Source organism: Caenorhabditis remanei, chromosome V (assembly GCF_010183535.1).
Source record: "Caenorhabditis remanei strain PX506 chromosome V, whole genome shotgun sequence".
Classification (NCBI taxonomy): domain Eukaryota; kingdom Metazoa; phylum Nematoda; class Chromadorea; order Rhabditida; family Rhabditidae; genus Caenorhabditis; species Caenorhabditis remanei.
The window spans coordinates 418,603-439,871 of record NC_071332.1 but is presented as its reverse complement, the minus strand read 5'-3'; the positions used below and the strand labels follow the sequence as shown (position 1 = coordinate 439,871).

Sequence of the window (21,269 nt, the reverse complement as noted above, 5' to 3'; positions counted from 1 at the left end):
GAGGCGGGTGGAGAAGGGCTCTCGGAGCAAAAGGGGATCTTTTGTGCCAGAAAGAGAGAGAGAGAAGGGAAGAGGCGCAGGTGTTGAGAGGAGGAGAAGAAGAGGAAGAAAAAAACATGAGAAAACGAAAAACTGCTGTGGGAAGAAGAAGAAGGCATTGATTCGAGAAGAGGACGAAGAAGAAGAAAAACCGAAAAAAAAGTTTGGGTTTTCTTTTCCGAAAACGGAGAAAGAATGGGAACGAGAAGACCTTCTTTGCAAAGAAGACATTTCTTGGGTGTTAAGGAAGAGACAGTTGAGGAAAAGATATGTTGAACATAGGGAGATGAAACCTAGATCTCCAAAATTTCAGTTGAGAAAAAGTCGAATATTAGGGAAAAGTTCACCAAATTTGGGAGTGTCTAGAGACGCAGAGAAGTCAGGCACTCTCGTGCTCTGCGTCTCTCTCCCGCTCCCTGCTGAGTGGTGCTTTTTTAAAGGCGCAAATCTCAAAACCTAGAAAAGATATCAAAAAGTTGTCTACTACAAAAATAAAGCTCTAGATTTGATGTACACAATGAGTATACTCTCAAAGTCTCAAAATATTGATAAATATTTGTTCCATATTCCCACGCACTAACTGTCTTTCCCTAAATTCATTTATAATCTTCTTGTTTTGTCATTCAGTCCGCTATTTCTGTTCCCACGCTTTTGATCTCGTGCTGATTTTGCACAGGAGCCTAACACCTAACATAAGCATTCCTCGGATATTCGACACTTCTCTTTTTGCAAAAAATTCTTTCTGTAAATGTAAAGCATGGTGAAAGTGACACCCAATTTACATTTCCCTTTTTCTTGCTCACTCAAAACTGTAGAAAATTGGTGGCAATTTTCGAAAAAGGAGCACGGCCAAGCACCAAACTCGTTGGGACCAAAGAATGGAAGAAAAGTGCGGAAAGCGGGAAAAGGGTGAGACCCCCACAATTGACGGACCTCTAGGTGATCAAAGGGTACAATGTTTTGTGGTCCTTTTCTCTTTTTCTTCTTATCTCATCAGATAGAAAACAATAGGAGATGGCTAGCCAGTGTGGTGATGAGCAACATGTCTTATCACTGACAAGGAAGAGGAAATGTCGAAAAAGTTGATTTTCTGATGTTTTGTGATGTGGTCAGGAATCTATTAGGTTGACGTGTCGGGGGCGCGCTTTTTAAACTGCGTGAAAAATGATGCTGGAATGAAAACAGTTCATACAGTAGAGCGCGCATACATCGTTTCGTTTTAGTCCTCTGCGTGAAGCCTTCCTTACAAAATCAAATAATAAAGCGCCTGCTTAAATTTCGGAAAACAATGCATTTATATCCAAACTTGAGTTTTAAGACGCACTCTCTGACTCGTTCGATCACCCATGTTCACCCGAAAAAAGTTGACCATCTCCGATTTGTCCGTCCTTTTGATCAAAGATAGTATCAAGTGTTTTCAGCAAATTGGGGTACTTTTTGGGCGGGTCCGTCACCTAGGTACATAGAAAAATCAAAAAGTCGATATTTTTCGAAAATTTTTCCTGAAGTAGTTAGCTATGAAATCTCAACGGGAAGTTAATGTAGACACTATTTTAAGTATTTTTTGAGTTCAAATGAAAATTCCAGCTCAACACCTTCACAGTGAAATTTTTGAAAATTCATGAATTTTTCGGGTTTTTTTCATGAAATCGTTTTTATCTCGGCAGTGACACGAGAAGACAGCGTTTTTTATTCAAAATTCGGAATCTACATGATATTTGGTATCGGAAACATGTTGTCCCTACTTGTAACTCTAGACCCTAAGAACGGTTTTTTGGGGAAGTATGAGAAAAACTGCCATTTCAATTTTCGAGCCCTTCCGGTAAATCATTTTTGACGTTTCAAAACAATGGTTTTTTAAATTTTTTTATTTTGTCAGTTCATTTTTTTCATTCCCAACACGATTTTCGATCATACCACAAAAAATATTCGATAAAATTGAGTTTTTCGAATTTTTGAAGTTTTTTTCTGAATTGAATGATTTGAACTGAAATATTAAGGATAGCATTATAAAATTGAAAGAGTATGACTGGAACATAGTTTAACTTTATAATACAATTGATTTCCATCATCGGACCACCTGTTACTTACAATTTCAGGATGAAATTCGGCGAAATGTTCAACTTGAAAGTTGAGGAAAAAGTATTTTATACTTGCATCGCTATTTGACAGAGGAATGTGTTGAATATGACAGAAAACGTAAGAAAACTACAAAAATTGACTAATATAACAAGATTTTCAAAAAAAGACAAAAAAAACTTTTCTGACTTCGACAAAAAGGTCAGACAACTGAAGACTATGAGCCTCATTTTCTCAATCATTTGTTTGAAAATCGTGCTATATCAATCTGTTTTTGTAATTTTCTCTCATATCCTGTCATATTCAACACATTCCTCTGTCAAATAGCAATGCAAGCATAAAGTACCTTTTCCTCAACTTTCAAGTTGAACATTTCGCCGAATTTCATCCTGAAATTGTAAGTAACAGGTGGTCCGATGATGGAAATCAATTGTATTATAAAGTTAAACTATGTTCCAGTCATACTCTTTCAATTTTATAATGCTATCCTTAATATTTCAGTTCAAATCATTCAATTCAGAAAAAAACTTCAAAAATTCGAAAAACTCAATTTTTTCGAATATTTTTTTTGTGGTATGATCGAAAATCGTGTTGGGAATGAAAAAAATGAACTGACAAAATAAAAAAATTCAAAAAACCATTGTTTTGAAACGTCAAAAATGATTTACCGGAAGGGCTCGAAAACTGAAATCGCAGTTTTTCTCATACTTCCCCAAAAAACCGTTCTTAGGGTCTAGAGTTACAAGTAGGGACAACATGTTTCCAATACAAAATTTTATGTAAATTCCGAATTTTAAATAAAAAACGCTGTCTTCTCGTGTCCCTGCCGAGATAAAAACGATTTCATGAAAAAAACCCGAAAAATTCATGAATTTTCAAAAATTTCACTGTGAAGGTGTTGAGCTGGAATTTTTTTCTGAACACAAAAAATACTTAAAATAGTGTCTACATTAACTTCCCGTTGAGATTTCATAGCCAACTACTTCAGGAAAAATTTTCGAAAAATATCGATTTTTTGATTTTTCTATGTACCTAGGTGACGGACCCGGCCAAAAAGTACCCCAATTTGCTGAGAACACTTGATAGTGTCTTTGATCAAAAGGACGGACAAATCGGAGATGGTCAACTTTTTTCGGGTGAACATGGTCTGTTGATCGATGCTCGATCGACTCTGAGAGTGCGTCTTAAATACACCATGGTCAAGGCTTCTCTAGGCTTATCTGACGACGACAAAGGTTACCCCCCTATTTTTTGGAACGGCCATAATCCTAACCTATTAGTAGGTATTAAAACAGAACAATAAATAAAATGACATGACGAAGACCCAATTCTGATTTTATGACATAACAATATTTTTGGCAGCTGGAAAGCTTGTGAATCACCGGGGTACATTTTCAGCTGCATCGGAGACAGCGCTAGACAGTTTTTTTTAATCAAAAAGTTTTTATTTTCATATAATAAGATAACTGATACTTTATAATCTTTGAGGAAATGAAAAACCGGTAGTCCGAACTGATTTGTTATAATATTGTTTTGTAGATCACAGCTCGGAAAAATTATTGAATATGAGGGTATAATTGAGCAATTGAAGGGAATCGACATGTTATTCACAAAAGTTTTCTTTTCCAAAAATTACGAGGGCCACCACTGAGTGTTGGTCATGTAGGAGGAGGCGTTGGCGGGTCCATTTGAGAAATACCCGGAAGTGGTTGGAAGGTAGGCAGAAGGCGTCGGCAGGTAGCCAGAATTTGTACTTCCGAATGCCACTGTGTAGGGTGATGAGGAGGCGATGTCGGAGGAACGGGCAGAGGAATCACCACCGCGGACCAGCATAGGGATAGGCATTCTGGAAATTGTTACAGTTTAGAATAGAAGGAAGCGAAGTCTTGGGTCCCAAATACTCACGCTCTTGTGGGGAATGTAGTCGTCGCTGATTGACTTGAGAATGCGTTTGGCATTGCTGACAGGATAGATGTGTTGATTGGTTTATCCTGATGACTTTTCTTGGTCTTGTACCTAAAATAAAAAGATTTTTGATCAAAAATACAAATGATGCTTACCAGGGAACGTCATGGAGTCAGTTTGGATATAAAGATTGTGACCTATATCTTTGGAAAGCTGAGAAAACGCTGATTCCAAATATATATTCAGTTTTTGCCCACGAGGCCTGGTATTCGAGAAAAACGAGGTCAACGTTTGGACCTTTTCACAAGTCTGTAAGGTGAATTTCTCAGCGGTCCAAAATTTGACCTTGTTTTTCTCGAATACCATACCTCGAGGGCAAAAACTGAATATATATTTGGAATCAGTGTTTTCTCAGCTTTCCAATGATATAGGTCACGTCCCATAACTCCAAACTGAATCCATAACCTTCCCTAGTTAGTGGAAAACTTACCGATGATTCTGAAACCAAATCTTCACTTGAGTCGGTGTCAACCTGATCTGCATAGCCAACGCCTCTCTTTCGGGTGCACTCAAATATTTTTGTGTCCTGAATCGTCGCTCCAACTCGTATGTCTGTGCTTTTGTGAACAGGACTCGTCGTTTTCGTTTCTTTCGCTTTCCCGTTCCATCGTCCTCCTCGTCATTCTCCTCGTCCATTTCGTCTATGATCTCTTCATCGTCTTCTGCTTTGATGCTGGAAAAATCATCAATTATTGGAAGAGTCTAGAAGGTCAAGCTTGAAAGATTTTATTTTACAGGTACAGTATACGGCCGCTACGTAGCGTATGGCTAAAAAACTATTCAAGGAATCCCTGGAAGTTGAGCTAAACGGATTTTCAGAACGGTTAACAAGCCATGTGATTCACGTGCTCATTTGCACACTCATTGGAATTCGCTGAGTATCGACTTCTAGCGACTACTACTGTGTTAGCGAGCTGGGCCGCCGCATAACTATTATTAAACGCAATGTTAGGAGCTGAAAAACATATCAAAATGTAGATCTCGGCGAGCTCTATTTTATCCGATAGTATGTCACGGACATAAAACTCGTCGAGATCTGCATTTTGGTATATTTTTCAGCTCATACCATTGCGTTTTAAGAAAGTTATGTGCCTGCTTGGTTTGCAAGTATAGTTGATACGGAGCGGCTTCAAAAATATTACAACTGTTAGGCGGACCGAATTTGCTCACAGAGCCCTTGAGCTCTGCCAAAAATTTATAAGTTTTACCCCCACTCACTCATTCTTATCTCCCTTGATCCCATTCGCTCCGTTTCCATTGATCATATCATTCTCCTGACGCTGAAACGGATCTGCTGGTGGCAATGTGTACATTGGTCCTGAAAAAAAAACATTTTGAATAAAACAGACTTTAATAGATTTGCGGCCAGAAAATGTTACCTGCAATTCCATTTGAAGCAAAGTATGCCGCCGACGGATCATAGCTACCGTATGCACATTGATCGAATGGGAAGGTGGGTGCTGTCGAGTATCCTGGAATAGGGAAAACCCGTGAATCAGTAGCTAATTGCATTCGTTTTTCTCTTTTTCGAAATTCTTGGGGGCTAACGACTCGTGAGATAGAGAAGATCCCGCGCGGCGCCAAGAAAGAAGCTCCTCTTTTCTATTTACTTGCATCCAATTCATTTCCGATTCTAGGTAAACACGTAATAGTGTGGGTTGACAGAGAGACGCCGACAGTATATACCGTATACAGTATCCCCCACACAGAGGATACAGTAAGAGGTGTTATGTTACTTAATATATATATATTCCCGCATACGGTTACACAACAGATGACTTACCTGCGAGAAGTGGAATATCCGTCCATGCCGCCGCGCATTGTAAATTGGTATCCAGGTTTCCAGTATTCAGACTGTCCCATTTGGTATCAAGTCTGTAATTTCCAATCATGAGGAATTAGAATAAAGTCAGAAAGTGATGGAGGAGACCCTCTTTTATATGAGAAAAGCGGTGTTTTGATTCGGGGAGTTCAAAGAGAGGAGGGAAATAAGGGGACCGGAGAGTTTCATTTTTTATTTTCATCTGACTTTTTGATGTTGCCGATGTATATGGAAAGATGTGAAGGGGATGTTGTGAAGGTGTCGAGAGCTAGGTTGACCTAATGAAGCCGTCGTGCCCTTGAAAGGAGAAGATCAAATGGGAAGATTCGTAGGTTAACTTAGCATGCCGAAATAAGAAAATAGTGAGATTCGTCGAGAAAATGGAAATTTTGAGACGAAAAAGCTGGACTGTAATGGATTCGAGGTGGATGGCCTTAAAGAAAAGCGGACTTCAGAAGTTTGGAACATGAACGTTAATTTGTTGTGAAAACTTGTGAAATAGAAATTGTACTGTTATCAACAATTTGGAACGGCCTTCACAAAACTATTCATTCATAGATTAACTTTAGTGGCAGAATTGAAATCGGCTACAGTGTTCCAGAGATTTCTATGATTATCAAATTTATATAATCGGATAAGACATCTTAAGATCTACACTTTTGTAGTTGACAACTTTTTTGTACAGACCTTTCCCCTCTCGCTAAAGTGCTTAGAAGGCAAATCTTCACAACAGGTCCCGATACTGAAGATCCGTACAAAAAGTTGTCAGCTATAAAAATAAAGTTTCAGATTTAATCTTCAAAGTTAATTTAAATTTGACAATAATTTCGGTAATTTCGGCAAATATGACTGGAGAAGGAAGGGAATTATCAAAACTATTGAAAAAATCGTTATCAATCTGTTAATTTTAAAACTAAATTCTTAGGAAGTAGACGAAAGAAAAATGTTGTGAGAAAGAGTAGACTAGACGCTTGTTCAGGGACAGATGACGTCCTTGAAAATTAGTAGAAGACAGACTTTTAGAAACATTTGAAATCTGATTAGTTATGCGTATGTGTAACATAAGACATTTATGGCTATCCATTGATGTCAACGTTGCTATAATGAGACACAATTATTTACAGATGGTATTTTTTCACACTGTCCTAATTTTAGGTAAGTGAGACTATTCAAGTTTACGTTAGGAACTGACCAAGTGTTCCATAAAGTGAAGATTTTAAATATAAAATATTATTCTCGTAAAAACCGAAACGTTTGATCGAGAAAAAAACTAAAATGAGAAGAAAGTGAGCGACCAGAGCCAGAGGGTTGGGGGGATATGTCTTGAAATGAACAGATCCTTCTACTATGAAGGAGGGGGGATGTAATCGAATATATGAGTGGAGAGGGATCTCTTCACATAAAGTGGATCATCTTCAAGACGGCACAAGCTCCCCTCCTCCGACCCTCTCTCTCTTCAAAAAACACTTACTTGTTATGAAGTGCCGATTGTGACTGCTGTTGTGGTGGCGCCGCCGATGCACTTGAAGCCGATGAAGCGGCGCCGCCACCATCTCCAGTTCGAGAAGTGCCATCATTCACCACCACTCCGATACTTGATCCATGTTGCTGCTCTGATGGGCTCCTCGTCGCGATAGATGATACCGAAGCGATAGAAGGCGTCGCTCCAGCGAGCGCCGACACGTTGAACATCGGCTCTCGAGACTCGAGTGCAATTGACAACCGACCCTCTTGTGCTGATTGCGACACGCCCACCTCATAGCTCTACGGGCTCCGCCAACCCACAAGTTTTGCGCCGCGACGGTGGAGGGGGGATGGTACTGTATATATGTTGTGTGCTTAGGTATATCTCCCCCGTCTGCACATCTCTTGTAAGCTCAGTATACTATTTCATACAAATCTCGGAAGGAAGTGAAATGAGAAGTGAAAACACGAAAATCTCTAAGAAGAGGAAATTCTTCAGGATCAGTATCGATGAGTCGTCACTCAGTGGATTTGAGAACAATGAAATAGTCGCCTATTGATCCCGACGCTACGATCAACCATGGTCCAAACGGTCCAAACTTTGTTTTGCTGAAAATTTTTCGCCTGAAACCTTGACAACGCAACTTTCTGCTCTCATTTTTCCTCTGAGCTCAATTATTTATTTGCAGTTTTAAGGGAGCATCCTCTCAAACAATAATCAAGTGTAGTCCTTGAAGTATAAGTGCTTGCTTCGGCAAATCAGTCCCCCCGAAAACTATATTTATGATCATTTGGTGTTCGGATTGATGGTTATACCGCATAGCTGGTAGACCTCTAAGACCTAGGTTTTAATGTAAGTGATTGTTTTTTTTGAAGCAGAAGTTATCTATTTTCTAACAGCACAACAACTAAACTTTTTGTATTGGAGAGTACTGTAGATCCTTTGAATACCTTGTAACTCGATCGGTATTAATGATAGGAAAAATCCAAAAACAGATTCTGAATCCTCATGACGTTTCGTTATTTAAAAATTTCAATCAGAAATGCTAATTTAGGGCGCCAGGACTCATGCAACCTTTTTCTGGGAAAATCTCCTATTTTCTTCATTTCTATTGTATTCAATATTTTACGATGCCAGATTTCATTCATATAACTTTTGATATTTAACTGTGGGTCTGAGATTGATAAGAGATTCAGAACACCACAGATCGAAAATTAACTTAACCTCTAGAGCTGCACCTTTAAGGTACTTGGGTTAGAATATTATACTTCAAACGTTTTTTTTTCAGATCTGATTTTTTGTGTATCACCGTCCACCAGGAATGTCGTACGGCTGGCCGAGACCGCTGATTAACCAAATGGGTTGAATTTTTGCACATCGACTAATCTTTTGGTACTCTACAAGGCCGCCTGAAGAAGGAAAACTTTTCCATGGCTGGGAACTGAGATATAAAATCGTTCCATTGCCATTTTGACTGCCTTGATCTTCACCTATCAATAACATCTTCTCACACAACTAATCCCAATCCAATTACAAGACAAAACCATCCTCTACAAGATTTACTCAAGAAGAATAAAAGACGCCGCCAAAAGTAAACCCTCCTTATTTGTGATGTGCGGTAGATGCGCGTGCACAATCTCTTTTGACCTACCGTTCCCAAAAACTGCTCCCTAATTTGCGCATCATCAATCTTCTTCCCTTTTAGCTTCTTCTTCTTCATCTTCCAAAAAGCGGTCTTATCTGTTTGCTCACCTACCGTAATCCTCTAACTTCTTGTTCCTGGCTCATGTGTGCTCATCATTCCCCTTCTCTTATCCACCTACACACGAAGAAAAAAAGATTCACAATATCCTTGGGGGACGGACGAAAGGTCATGAAAGTTATTGTGTACACATTAGGATTAGAAGTTGTATGTTACTGTTACGTGGCATCAAGTTACCGTACTACTGGATGGCAAACAAGAGGGATCTTACACAATTACCATTTTTATTGACATGACATGACCCGTAATACAATTAAACCGGATATATTAAATAATGAAAGTAGTAGGGAAGAAGAAGAAGAAGAGACTAAACCATATTGATTGGAGCATCACGTTTCGAAAGATCATAGCCAGAGTCGATCATGGAGGTGGAGCTGAAAATGGAAATAATGATTAAAATTAAAATAATTCATTACGTGGAAGTGGATGGTGAGTCAAAGTCCTGCGGAAGGAGACCACAGACAAGACGAGCGTGTTGGAGGTTCTCGTCGTAGCCGATTTTTACTTTGCGAGCTCTGAAAATAATGTTGGGATTGGTGGGAAGGAAGGAGAAATTTCACAAAGGAAGCACAGAGTTTATGAAGAATGGATTGATTCGTAATTGAGAAAATTCGAAATTCAGTGAACTTAGAACCGTGCAGCCTGCAGCCATACCGCTTTCAGCACTCATAAATTTGTTGCGCTTCTAATTTGTACCAGTTTCGAAATGTCAAGATTGAAAGCGTCTAACATGGCCCAAATTTGTTCAGTTATGAAAATTCTTATATTTTTAGGCAGATCAAGTCATGATCTTCATTTTTGTAGTTGACAACTTTTTGGTAGCTTTTCCCGCTTTTGAGATGGGAGCTCTTAAAGATGAAACGCCCCGAGGTAGAGGGGGGAGTTAGACGCAGAGATGTCAGACACTCTAACTTCTCTGCGTCTCTTTCCTTCTCTCATATGTTATGGTCATCTATAAAGGTGCATATTTTTGAAATGTTGCCAACTACAAAAATGAAGAACTGGACAAAAATCTGAATTAGGAAATTATGGGCCGCCCGGGAAGTCATGACGGATTATCAAATTCTCAAAGTTTCTCTGTTTTTTTTTTCATAGGCACAGGAAAGAGTTACAATAGATTCACACAACAATATTTTTACAAATAAAAAACTTTCCCATGCTATTTTCCAATCTGAAAAAGTCGCGTACTTACAGTGTTCCAGATTTTTAGAATTTCAAAAAAAGGATAAACTCACTGAATATCAGTCAACGAGTTTAATCTCCTTGGTGTTAACTGAATCTCCGGATCATTATCATCATATTTCTGCTCTTTTTCTATCAAAGTTCTTAGTGGAGAAGCTAGTTTCAATGAACGGGAAGGAGGAGGTGGTGGCATTCCAGGACGGGCGACCAACGTCTTTTGAGGCATTTTTAGAATGTCGTCGTCGTCGAACTGCAAAGGAAATTGTTTAAAAAAAAATAATTTTTCCCAAGAATTCACATCAAAAATTGAGTGATTAGACTCTCTGATCTGCCACTCGTCTATGAATGGCTCAGTTCTGTAATCGAATTTCAGATCTCCAAAAGTGATCGACATAACGGAATCCTCATCTGGAGCATGCTTGTGGTCCTTCGTTAGCATTGTTGACATTGTGGATTGGGAGGAGCAGGAGCCTTAACATTTACATGAAACCTCTTCTCAATAGAGCGCACTTACCGATTCTCGCGTGTCGTCCCTTCGGATTTCTTCTTTGAACCACCAAACCACTGAGATCGGTTTGACAAGAAACAGTGGCCAGTTCTCGGAGCTCAGTTTGTTCCAGAATCTTCGCCAACTTCTTGTTCTCCAGAAACTTGGCGAACATTCTGGAGTCTAGATCGTTCTTTTTTGGCTTGAACTTCTCCATCATCTTGATTCGATCAAGTAGTTGTCCATAGTTGTTGCCAGGGTGGTTTTTCGGGTTGGAGAGGTTGGACACGTCGGATACTGAATTTTTGAAATAAAATATTATAATGTGAAGGAACACACTCTTGCTTCTCTGCGCTCCCTCTCTCCTTTTTTCACCTACCGTTGTTAGAAGACGCGTATCTCGAAAGCTAGCAGAGCTTTGAAAAAGTTATCAACTACAAAAATGAAGCTTTAGGTTTGATCTTCCCAAAAATTCAAAAATCATTACAGCCGACAACATCACGCAACCTAGAAATGCAAAATTCTTTACAATTGCTCCTTTATTGACACCGTGACGGACCTCTTCGTAACCCGAGCCAAATCTAACTTACACGCATAACTCTGTTTGCTGACTCTTCTCGTTGCTCCTCCACCATTTGTACACACCACCAAATCATTAGCAGTAACTGTTGCAATCTGTGGTGACTCGAATTCCTCCAGAACTTCCTCGGAATCCGATTCGTCGTCGCTATCTTCCAGCTTCGACATTATCACATTATCCGTGACTTTGCCGGCGAACCAATCCTTGAACTCCGCGAAGAATCCACGTTTTTCTTCACTGACATGGGTAGCCGCGATTTGCATCAAGTTGGCTGGAAACTATGAGGTTAAGACATTTCTATTAATGAAGAACTTACGAGCCATCCGAACTCCAAGAGGGGGAGCTTCCTCAACAAATGGATCCTTCTCGAAGACTTGAAATGCCATCTTTTGCACTTTTTTGATGTGTTCATCGAATCTCTTTTGCTTCCATTTGGCAACTCTGTCGGTGATGAGCTCGAAACACATTGAAAGGAGAGCAAGGCCGACAAGAATAAGGAGAAAGTTGAAGACCATCATTTCTGGAGTGCGGAAGAGCATGTCGCCGAGACCGACGGTTCTGAAAGAAAGCGACAACAAAATAAAAGTGGTCGATCTGCAACTGGGACGTTTCGCAACTATTTGGTCAAATAAGGTTGTCAGGAAATCATAGTATATAGAAAAGTTGTGTGATTTCAGAGCCCTTTGAGTCCTTGGGAATTTTTCAGAACATTATGAATGTAAAGTTGAAACTGTTTGAAATGTTGCATAACGTCTAATTGGACCAAGTTATAAGACATAAAAACCATAAAAATCTAAACTGGAAAATTTCGAGGCACTTTGATCGAGGAAAACATTTGAATACAGATTCAGAGAACCTCACGGCGTCACCTTTTTGAGGATATAGTTTTCAAACTTATTCTAAGAAGCATCTTGAAAATTTTCAAAACCGAAAACATTATGCGGAAATAAACTGCACACAAAAAATTGTATTGCTGTTAAAACACAATTTGGGAACTGGTTCAAAATCCTTGAAACTTTAAAAATTTTCAGCCATAACATTCTCTCTCAACCGTTTTACCCCAGCAAAACCTTAAAAATCACTCAAAACTAGTGAAACACTCGATTCTGATTTTTTTTTCATTTTTGCCAAATTTTCAGAATCCTCCAAATTTCAGCTTTTCAAGAACGCCACTACCTTCTTTTTGACAAAATTCCAATCCTATTTAAACCGCGCCCCTCATTACTCACGTAATCGAAACAATGAAAAAGTAGACAGCCGACGAGAAAACCCATGTTTTCTCCCAAAGACAAAACATTGAAGCTGAGAAGCAGATCCAGATAATCAGCATAATAATGGCAATTGGGATAGGGAACGGTTTCTTTTTTCGCTCTTCAGCAGCAGCCGCATCGGCATCCTCGAATCCATCTTTCATTGCCTGAATATGTTGAGAGTGAAGCAAGTGCGCTCTAATCAACCTACCGTAACCCTTGTTGGCAAAAGGAACTTTCCAACTGCTGACCTCCTCAGCTTCTTGTAGTACTTCCTCATTTTCTTTGACAGCATTTTACCAATCGACTGAAATTGAAATGTTTGGGACCCCCTTATCTCTTTTTTTCATCTTCCAATTCTTTTTCTCTATCCAATCCAGTGTAATGTAACAAGTGAGCTGTTCAGCAGCTCATTAGTCAACTTGCTCCGGAGTTGCAACTCTCTCAAGAGAAAAAGATAAAAACAAAGAGAGATATCAATTAATAAGAGAAAAGACTTTTGCGCCCCCTATACTTTTTCATCTGGTGACAAATTGCGCTGAGTCCAAAGGTGCTGGAAGATTGATAACTGACCTTGAGATACATGAGAAAGCATGGGATGCCGAAGAGTGCGTAGAGAACGGTGCAGACTCGACCCTCGTCGGTTTTCGCCGTCGGGTAGCCGTAGCCTAAAAATTTGCGATTAGGAACATAAACTTTGAAATAACGTAGCGAGCTGGAATAACGTTTAAACTGTTAAATTTTTTGTTTTTCGTATGAATCACACCTAGATCTACATTACCGTAGTTGACAACTTTTTGATAGCTTTTTTTGCTTTTCAAGTTTTTGAGATATGAGTATTCAAAGACAGGTGGTTTGATACTGAGGAGTGAAAGACGCAAAGAAGCTACAGTGTCAGACTTATCTTCATCTCCCTCTCTCCGTTTTGGCGCTCATCTGTGATGGCTCTTATCTCAAAAGCGGGAAAAGCTACCAAAAAGTTTTCAACTACAAAAATGAAGATCGTGACTAGACCTGTTTAAAAATATAAGAATTTTCATACTTGAACAAAATTGGGCCAAGATAGAACTTTCTAAATTTGGTAGGCCCTATTGAAAAGCCTATAACCTAAAGCTGCGTATCTCAAAATCTAGCAAGGCTATCGAAAAGTTGTCAACTATAAAATTGTTTGAATTGTTTTGTATTTTATTCTTGCAGTTGTCAATTTTCTCATAGCTTTTAAAGCTTTTGAGATACACGTCATCAAAGAAAGCTACCAAAACTTACCAATCGTGGTATACAACTGTCCCGCATAGAACATTGCCCCAGTCCATGTCCAAGGTGTCTCATCTGACATATCCTTAATGTATTCTGACAAGTTCAATTCAATGAGCAACCACTCGACAGCCTCATCTGCTCGACGGTTCTGGAAATAAGGATAATATTTCATTTCATCAGAGCGCACATACATAAGAAATCAGACAATAAATCTCACTTACCCGCAACGCGGAATCATTCCTCAACACGGCGTCGGTATGCATTTCTATCCAACGTTCTGCTAGCTGAAATACTGAAAATTTTTCCGATTCCATGTTCTGTCTACTCACCTGCCGCCTTGCCAATGTTGCATTCTTTCCGAAAAATGCTCTTTTTTGCATATCGGGTTGTAATTCATAAGTCCTAAAGAGCCACGCTCCGAATAATGTATATGCAATTAATAATAGGAATTTGTAGTAACTTCTGAGACGAATCAAATTGCAAAACCACTGTATTTTTTTGAATAACGTCATCTGCAAAACAGGGATTGAAAATGGTTATGCTTGAGCGATGATTCCGAAAGGAAGAATAGTATTTTTCCATGAAATTATAGATGTAAGGGTTCATAGAGCATTAGGTATTCAAACATGAGGAACCGATACTGGAAGGATGGAGAGGGCGCAGAGAAGCGAGAGTGTCTGACTTCTCTGCGTCTCTCCTTTCTTGGAGATCAGGGACGTGGCCTATATCATTGGAAAGCATAGAAAACGCTGTTTCCAAGAAAATATTCAGTTTTTGTCCTCAAGACCTCGTATTCAAAAAAAACGAGGTCAAAGTTTGATATTTTTCACACATTTTGAGGAAAATAGCACCATCGTTTTTTTTCGAATACCTGGTCTTGAGGACAAAAATTGCATATTATCTTGGAAACCGCGTTTTCTCAGCTTTCCAATGATATAGTTCACGACCCATATCCTTCACGGACTCCATGACCTGGGAAGATTTAAAAATTGTTAGATGAAAACTGAAATTAAAATTCGCGATAAAATTCAAGATCAACAACAAAAAACAAAAGACGGCAGCTCTAATGACATGACACGGTAATATGATATTTTTATTGCATGTCTCCAATAAAATGGTTTTTGTACTTTTAGCAACATTTCCAAAACATTTAGAACACAGAAACCGGCAACGGGTCATAAGAAAAAAGTCAAACACACACAAATACATCCGAAAAGAATCCGGTGAGAAGTTTAATCCAGTGGTGGTAGCAATTGTGTATGAAAGGGAGAGGAGGGAACCCATTTCGTTTTCGACACCTCGTTTTTCTCTGAGTGGAGCAGATTCTGGGTGCTCCCCACAACCACACACACAAAGATCCCGACGCATCGTAAATTCTTTCGACTGGCCAGCGGACATTTGGCTAGCCGCAAGAAAAACGGAGAATAGACAGAAGACAGCTGTAGTTAAAAAAAGAAACAGAACAAAAAAAGAAAATAAAAAAGAACGAAACAAATATAATTAGCAGAGATTGGAACAGATCAATTAGATAAGCGGAACAGCAAAAAAAACAAAACATGTAGCTTTCTTTTAACGGAATTATTCTCTACAAAAATGCAACAAATTTAGGGAAAAAGGAAGAAAACGACGTGATGTGTGAAACTTTAGTTCTAGAAATTGAGCCAATTTTCAGAAGAAGAAGACATCAACACAAATTTTTTATAGCTTGTTGCTTTCTTCCGAGTTCAGAATTTAACATTTTTTTGACTGATGGATAAACAAGAGAATTTGATGGGTCTAGAGGGGTGATCTGAAATAAGTACCTATTAATTTTAAGGGTTTTGGAAGACAGGAAAGCCGGGGAAATGAAAAAAGGTTATCTAGAAAAATTAGGGGATTTTCCGAAGATGATGCTATGAATTAGAACCGCCCGAAAATATGTGGTTCACTAATTGGAACCAAATAGACCTGTGTATATTTGACAGTTGTAACCCGTACCAATTCTATTTTGGGTAGTTCTAATTTGGCCAAACTTTTGTAAAGATACCGTCAAGAAAGAAGCTGGCATATTAAAGATAATTTCTATCTTAAATTATAATATACTTGTCCGGTAAGTTTTTGTTTTGAGACAATTTAAAAAGGTTCCAGAGCCATATAACGTTAGTCCCATGTTCTCTCATCATTTTGAATTGATTCTTAATAAATGTGTTACGGTTTCAATTTCTACCGGTTTCAAAATGTCCGGATAAAATGTGATCTATCGAGTTCTATTTTCGGTTCGGAAAGAAAAAAAGTCTTTAAAAAATAGGGGATAGTCCACCAAGTTTGAGATGTTCTAGCTCGGCCCAAATTTGTTCAATTATAAAAATTCTTATACTTTTAGACAGATCAAGTCATGATATTCATTTTTGTAGTTGACAACTTTTTGGTAGCTTTTCCCGCTTTTGAGATAGGAACCCTCAAAGATAAACGCTAAAACGCTGAGAAAGAGGGCGAGAGAGAGACGCAGATAAGTCCGACACTCTAGCTTCTCTGCACTCTCCTCTTCTTAATTTTCTATGTATAAGCGAGAATAGCTAACTACAAAAATGAAGATCTAAATTTGGAAAACAAAAAAAAACATTTTAAAAATTTGGAAAAAAAACTACATTATCAGGATATCTCTTTCAATAAAGAAACTCAAAGTGTCAAGAAAAAGCGACAAAAAAAAATGACAAAGAGTGTGTAAACGTGTGAGGCGAGAAGTAATGATGTGATAAATGACACCAACTGATGATCCTTCTTTTTTCTTCCAAATTTTCAAATTTCAAATTCTTTGTGATCCTCTCAAAAATTCTGATGTTTTTTTTCTTTCGTGAGTAAAGAAATTAGAGAAAACCACAAGAAAATATTTTATTTTTCCTCATTGTGACATGTCTGACAAGTTGACAGCCACAACCGAACAAATAGGTAATATGTTCTTCATAAATCATGCACCCCCACCAATTGTTTATATGCCTAGAAAACAAAAAAGAGGACTAAACCCAAAAATGGAAAAATACCAATACCACGGCTCGTAAATTTCAGAGGATTCTCTTTCAAGTGGTGGGCCCTTTTGCTCTCCACTCTCGACGTAAAAAAGGGGGATTATGGGTCAAAGGTGGTGGGTGACCCCAGAAAAAGAAAGATTACTGAAAATCTCGGGCACCGCCACAACGAATCGATCAATTATAAGTGGCGGAGTGTGGCTGACAAGAAGGTATGAAGGAGGAGGTGGGAGAACATGAGACATGCATCGAATGATGATGGATCCGTGGAGTCAAAAAGAAGAAGCAAGAGAAACAATACACACACCCCACGACTATACATAACTGCTTTTTACAATTTTGAGGATTCTGGTGGCAGGTGAGAATAGGAGAATAGAAAAAGATTTAAGAAAAAAGGTCATAAAAATAGTCTGTTGAAAAGTGTTATGGATGAGATGATGGTACTAAATGTGTTCAGGGTGTAACTCGATATCAAAGACACCTGACATGAATTGTTCCTGAGAGAAGGGGGGAGGGGTTCGGATGTACTGACATGACAGGAATGTCAGGGTTGAATTTTAGGATTTTTTGTCTAAAAAAACGATTTTTGAGTGGATAATTTCCGATGCGTCTGAGGCATGTCAGAAATCATTACATCCTTTTTTAATAAATATAATGTCTAGACCTCAATTTTTATAGTTGATGACAGTTTTTGAAGTTTTTCTTAGAAAACGTGCATCTCAAAATCTAAAAGAGTTATCAAAAAGTGGTCAACTAGAAAAATGGAGAACATAAAATTTTACATAATTTTGTATTGGCCACTTTTTGATATCTAGCTTTTGAGATACGAACCTTTAAAGGTAAGCGAATGAAACTAGGTGAGAGTCAGGGAGACGCAGAGAAGTCAAACACTCTCGCTTCTCTGCGTCTCTCACTCCCCCAGTATAAAGTCGTCTGTATTTGAAGTTCCGTATCTAAAAAATTTGAAAGCTATCAAAAAGTTGTCAACTACAGAAATGTAGCCTTAGTTGTGATTTACTCGAAAAAGGAAGAATTTAATAGATTGGACGTTATTCCAGCCCGCTACGTTATCTCAAACTCCTTTTTGCAACTGCCACTGTTAGAAGGAAAAATATCTCGAAATCTAAAAGAGTTAATCAAAAATTGTCAACTAGAAAAATCTAATGATCTAATTGAAGAATTAAAAAAAATTTAACAACGAGAGAAATCGCGGCTCGTGACATACCTTCAAAGTATGGCAATTTTTAGAGAAAACTCCAATTTTTTAGCATGAAATACCAAAAATATTAAGAAATTCACAACTCTGGCAGTTTCAAAACTGAAAAATGCGCCAACGTCACGACTGACACTTTTTGCTTCTCACCTATCCTTAAAGCCTCGTCTATGATCCATCTAGAAATATAAACTTTTTTTTTCAAAACTCCCACCGCCTAAGGCGAAATTTAAGTGAAAACCTCCTAACCAGATGAAAACAAACACTTGTAGGTCTTAAAATAAAGAAAAAACGATCAAAAATCAAGTAGTGAAGAGAAAAAGAGCACTTGAAGGAGAAGAAAAAGATCATCTGGTTGTGAAATCCAAAAGAAATATCCATCTAAATGAATGACACAAACTTGAAATGACACATGGGGGGTCTCACGACGAAAAGGTACAGTAGTCATGAAGTGCCTTTAAACAGGATAAATCTAGAGGACAAAGGTCTCGGGGGCACCAACTGTTTCAATCTTTTTATTGCTTTTTCTTTTTTGCAACATTTTCAAGTGAAGGAGGCAATAAAAAAGAGAAGATCGATGGGGGGTAGTAGGTGATTGAGAGAGGGAGTAATTTATGGATCCTTGAAAAATTTGGAAAAAAAGAGGAAAGAAATTCGAGTTCATCAATGTATTTCAGCTCAATTAGTATCTGGGAAAAGACGAAAAAATGTTCCGTTTGTTTACTAATTTTGGCAACAAAACTGGAGATTAGTTAGAGGAAAGACGGAAGAAGAAAAAAGGAAAGTTTTTAGAAGAGGGCACCCATGACAAAACACTCTCGAGAAGAAGCTTTTAATCTGGGTCGTGGATCAGTGTTGTACGGGGGGAAAAAGGAGAAAAATGAGTTGGAAGATGAAAAAAGCAACAGAAAAGTTATTTTGGAAGTAGGAGGTGGTGGAACATTAAAATATAAAAAGGTCACATGTTGGGAATAAAATATTTCATTCAATTCAATTCAGAGAAACTTTGTTTGTCTTTGGAATTTTTTGGAATTGAGTATTAGTGTTTGGTGAGACTCATCGCGCTCCACCGAAATTAGTATGAATTTCAGTGGAGCGCGTTTGATGTTGGTTGATTAAACCGGATGCTCATTTTCAAAGGAGGACTCATATTAGTTTTGCTGCAGATACTTCAGAAAATTCTACGAAACTCTTATTATAGACGCATTTGCTAAAAATCACTCTAAACACCACAATTCCCGTTCTCCTGACTCAAAAGGAGCCTTCGTGGAAGAGTTTTTTTCTGCGCGGCCGTGTAGTCCTCTCGGACAATATTTTTGCATGAGTGCTCGTTTCCTCACTTTTCCCACAAATTTTTGTAGTTTTTTCTAATTTTTTTTCGATTGTGCTGACCTTCAATCATCTTTTCCATTCACTTGATCGAATTCTTAAACTATACTGTATCAAAGCTCCGCCCATTTTTAAGCACTTTTTACCTTTAGACAAACGTATCCTGCTTTTCTTAACAAACCAGATTTTAAGGCACATACTTCCGCCAAAAGTTTGAATTGTTCCACTAAACATAACACTTTTCACTTCTTCTTCAAAATCCTTTAAACTTTTTCACACTCTGTAGAAATCCAATATTTGTCAAATCAAAGCTCAACAAGCCTTCCCCCCCAATGTAAAACAAATAGTGACAATTTGCTTTTTTGTAAAAAGAACACTATCCGGTCATTGGTACAATTCGTATCTTTTCTGTATTAACCTTGCAAATACGCTCCATCTCACTTATAGTAAAACGAAGAATTTTGATTGCTTTCTATGTTTTAATCGTTGTTTAAACTTGACCCCTTTTCATAAAATGTGTGTGTGTGTGTATGAGTCAACTTGGTCCATTTCATTTATTTATTTATGTTCGAAGGTCACTTTTCTCCTCACATCTGGCTTTTTTGTCGTCCACCACCGCCTCTTTTCTTAATTACGAATGTGCCCTTGTCCTGGTTAGCGGTCACATAAATATTTATATTATAAAAGTGTGTTTTACACAGCGAATTTCTCATTTCAGTATTGGAAAATCTACGAAAAACGGGTATTTTTCATCATAATTTAAAAAAATTTAAAGTACAGTAAAAACTTTGTCGTGCCGAGACCCTGCTTCCCATCACCTTCATGCGCCTTTAATGCTGAGCGCGAAATTATAATTTTCAAAAAATTGTTTTTTTTTCTTAAAATGACGATTTTCGTTATTGTTTCAGCTGTTTCGCCCTTTTTCTTATCAGTTTTATTTTAGAAAAATAATCGGAATGTTGCCGATCATGGAGCCCCACCCAATTTTCTATTGCTGAACTTTTTGGGCTGAAATTTCTCAAATTTCGCTGCCATTCAGACGAAAATCTTTTAAAAATTCTTGTCCAATGCCTCTCTTTTTTCTCCTAATTTTTTGATCTTTATCTCTTCTTTTTTCCCTCTCCCGAATCCTCCAATCGCCAGCGGTATCACTCGATTTGATCTGATGATTTTCACTTTTCGTTCCTTCCTTTTGTTTCTTTTTCCTGCCTCTTTTTTCGATATATACCTCCATTTTTCGTTTTCGTGTGACGTTTTCCACGATTTCGGCAACAAATTTCGCTTCCTTTTTCCTCTCGATTTTGTTCGTGTTCTTTATCGTGTCGTGGCGTTGCGAATGAATTATTCAGTGGCTTATTTGGCAGGAAATTAGTTGTTCTTTCTTTTTATTCGTCACATTTTTGTGTTTTTCATTCGAAAAATCGAAAATTTATTGCAAAAATCGTTTCAAATTCACTCAAACCCGGCGCCCAGTTGGGCACTGGCACTGGCGCCGCACCCAATGCGTTGGATTTCACGACAAATCTTCAGGGAAACTAATTTCCACTAAAAATTGCTACTTTCCTCTCAAAGTTTTGCATTTTTGGGTGGAGAAAACTTTAAAAATCATAAAAATTACTGATATTTCCGTGGATTTCTTCTTATTTTGCCCAGTTTTACCCAGTTTTACCAAAAAATTGGCAAAAATTGAGATATAATTTGTCGTCATTTATGGCGCACGTTCTGCATTATCACTTATCAGCGGCAGTTTAAAAATTAGTTTTTTCGTCGTTTTTTCCGCTTGTTTTTGCTTAATATTACTTAATATTTAAGCTTAATTCTCATAAAAACTTTT

The 21,269-nt window shown here is 38.1% G+C and overlaps 3 protein-coding genes across 3 annotated transcripts; 1 reads left to right on the top strand and 2 right to left on the bottom strand.

Moving 5' to 3' along the window:
* Positions 1–3,750: 3,750 nt before the first annotated feature.
* Positions 3,751–7,597, bottom strand: GCK72_016465 (uncharacterized protein; the record flags this gene model as incomplete). The annotated part of the gene is made up of 7 exons (XM_003101480.2): positions 3,751–3,964; positions 4,024–4,134; positions 4,514–4,756; positions 5,302–5,401; positions 5,463–5,555; positions 5,867–5,958; positions 7,377–7,597. The coding sequence occupies 7 exons, from the start codon at positions 7,595–7,597 to the stop codon at positions 3,751–3,753; spliced, it is 1,074 nt and encodes a 357-aa protein (XP_003101528.2).
* GCK72_016464 (uncharacterized protein) lies at positions 5,487–7,667 on the top strand (the record flags this gene model as incomplete). Its single annotated transcript, XM_053731514.1, has 2 exons — positions 5,487–5,536; positions 7,388–7,667. The coding sequence occupies 2 exons, from the start codon at positions 5,487–5,489 to the stop codon at positions 7,665–7,667; spliced, it is 330 nt and encodes a 109-aa protein (XP_053580427.1).
* A 1,772-nt stretch (positions 7,668–9,439) lies between these two features.
* Positions 9,440–14,268, bottom strand: GCK72_016463 (uncharacterized protein; the record flags this gene model as incomplete). The annotated part of the gene is made up of 13 exons (XM_003101411.2): positions 9,440–9,506; positions 9,549–9,647; positions 10,368–10,564; positions 10,613–10,785; positions 10,829–11,098; positions 11,392–11,652; positions 11,698–11,939; positions 12,611–12,798; positions 12,843–12,938; positions 13,205–13,299; positions 13,898–14,036; positions 14,110–14,172; positions 14,218–14,268. The coding sequence occupies 13 exons, from the start codon at positions 14,266–14,268 to the stop codon at positions 9,440–9,442; spliced, it is 1,941 nt and encodes a 646-aa protein (XP_003101459.2).
* Between the last annotated feature and the right edge of the window lie 7,001 nt (positions 14,269–21,269).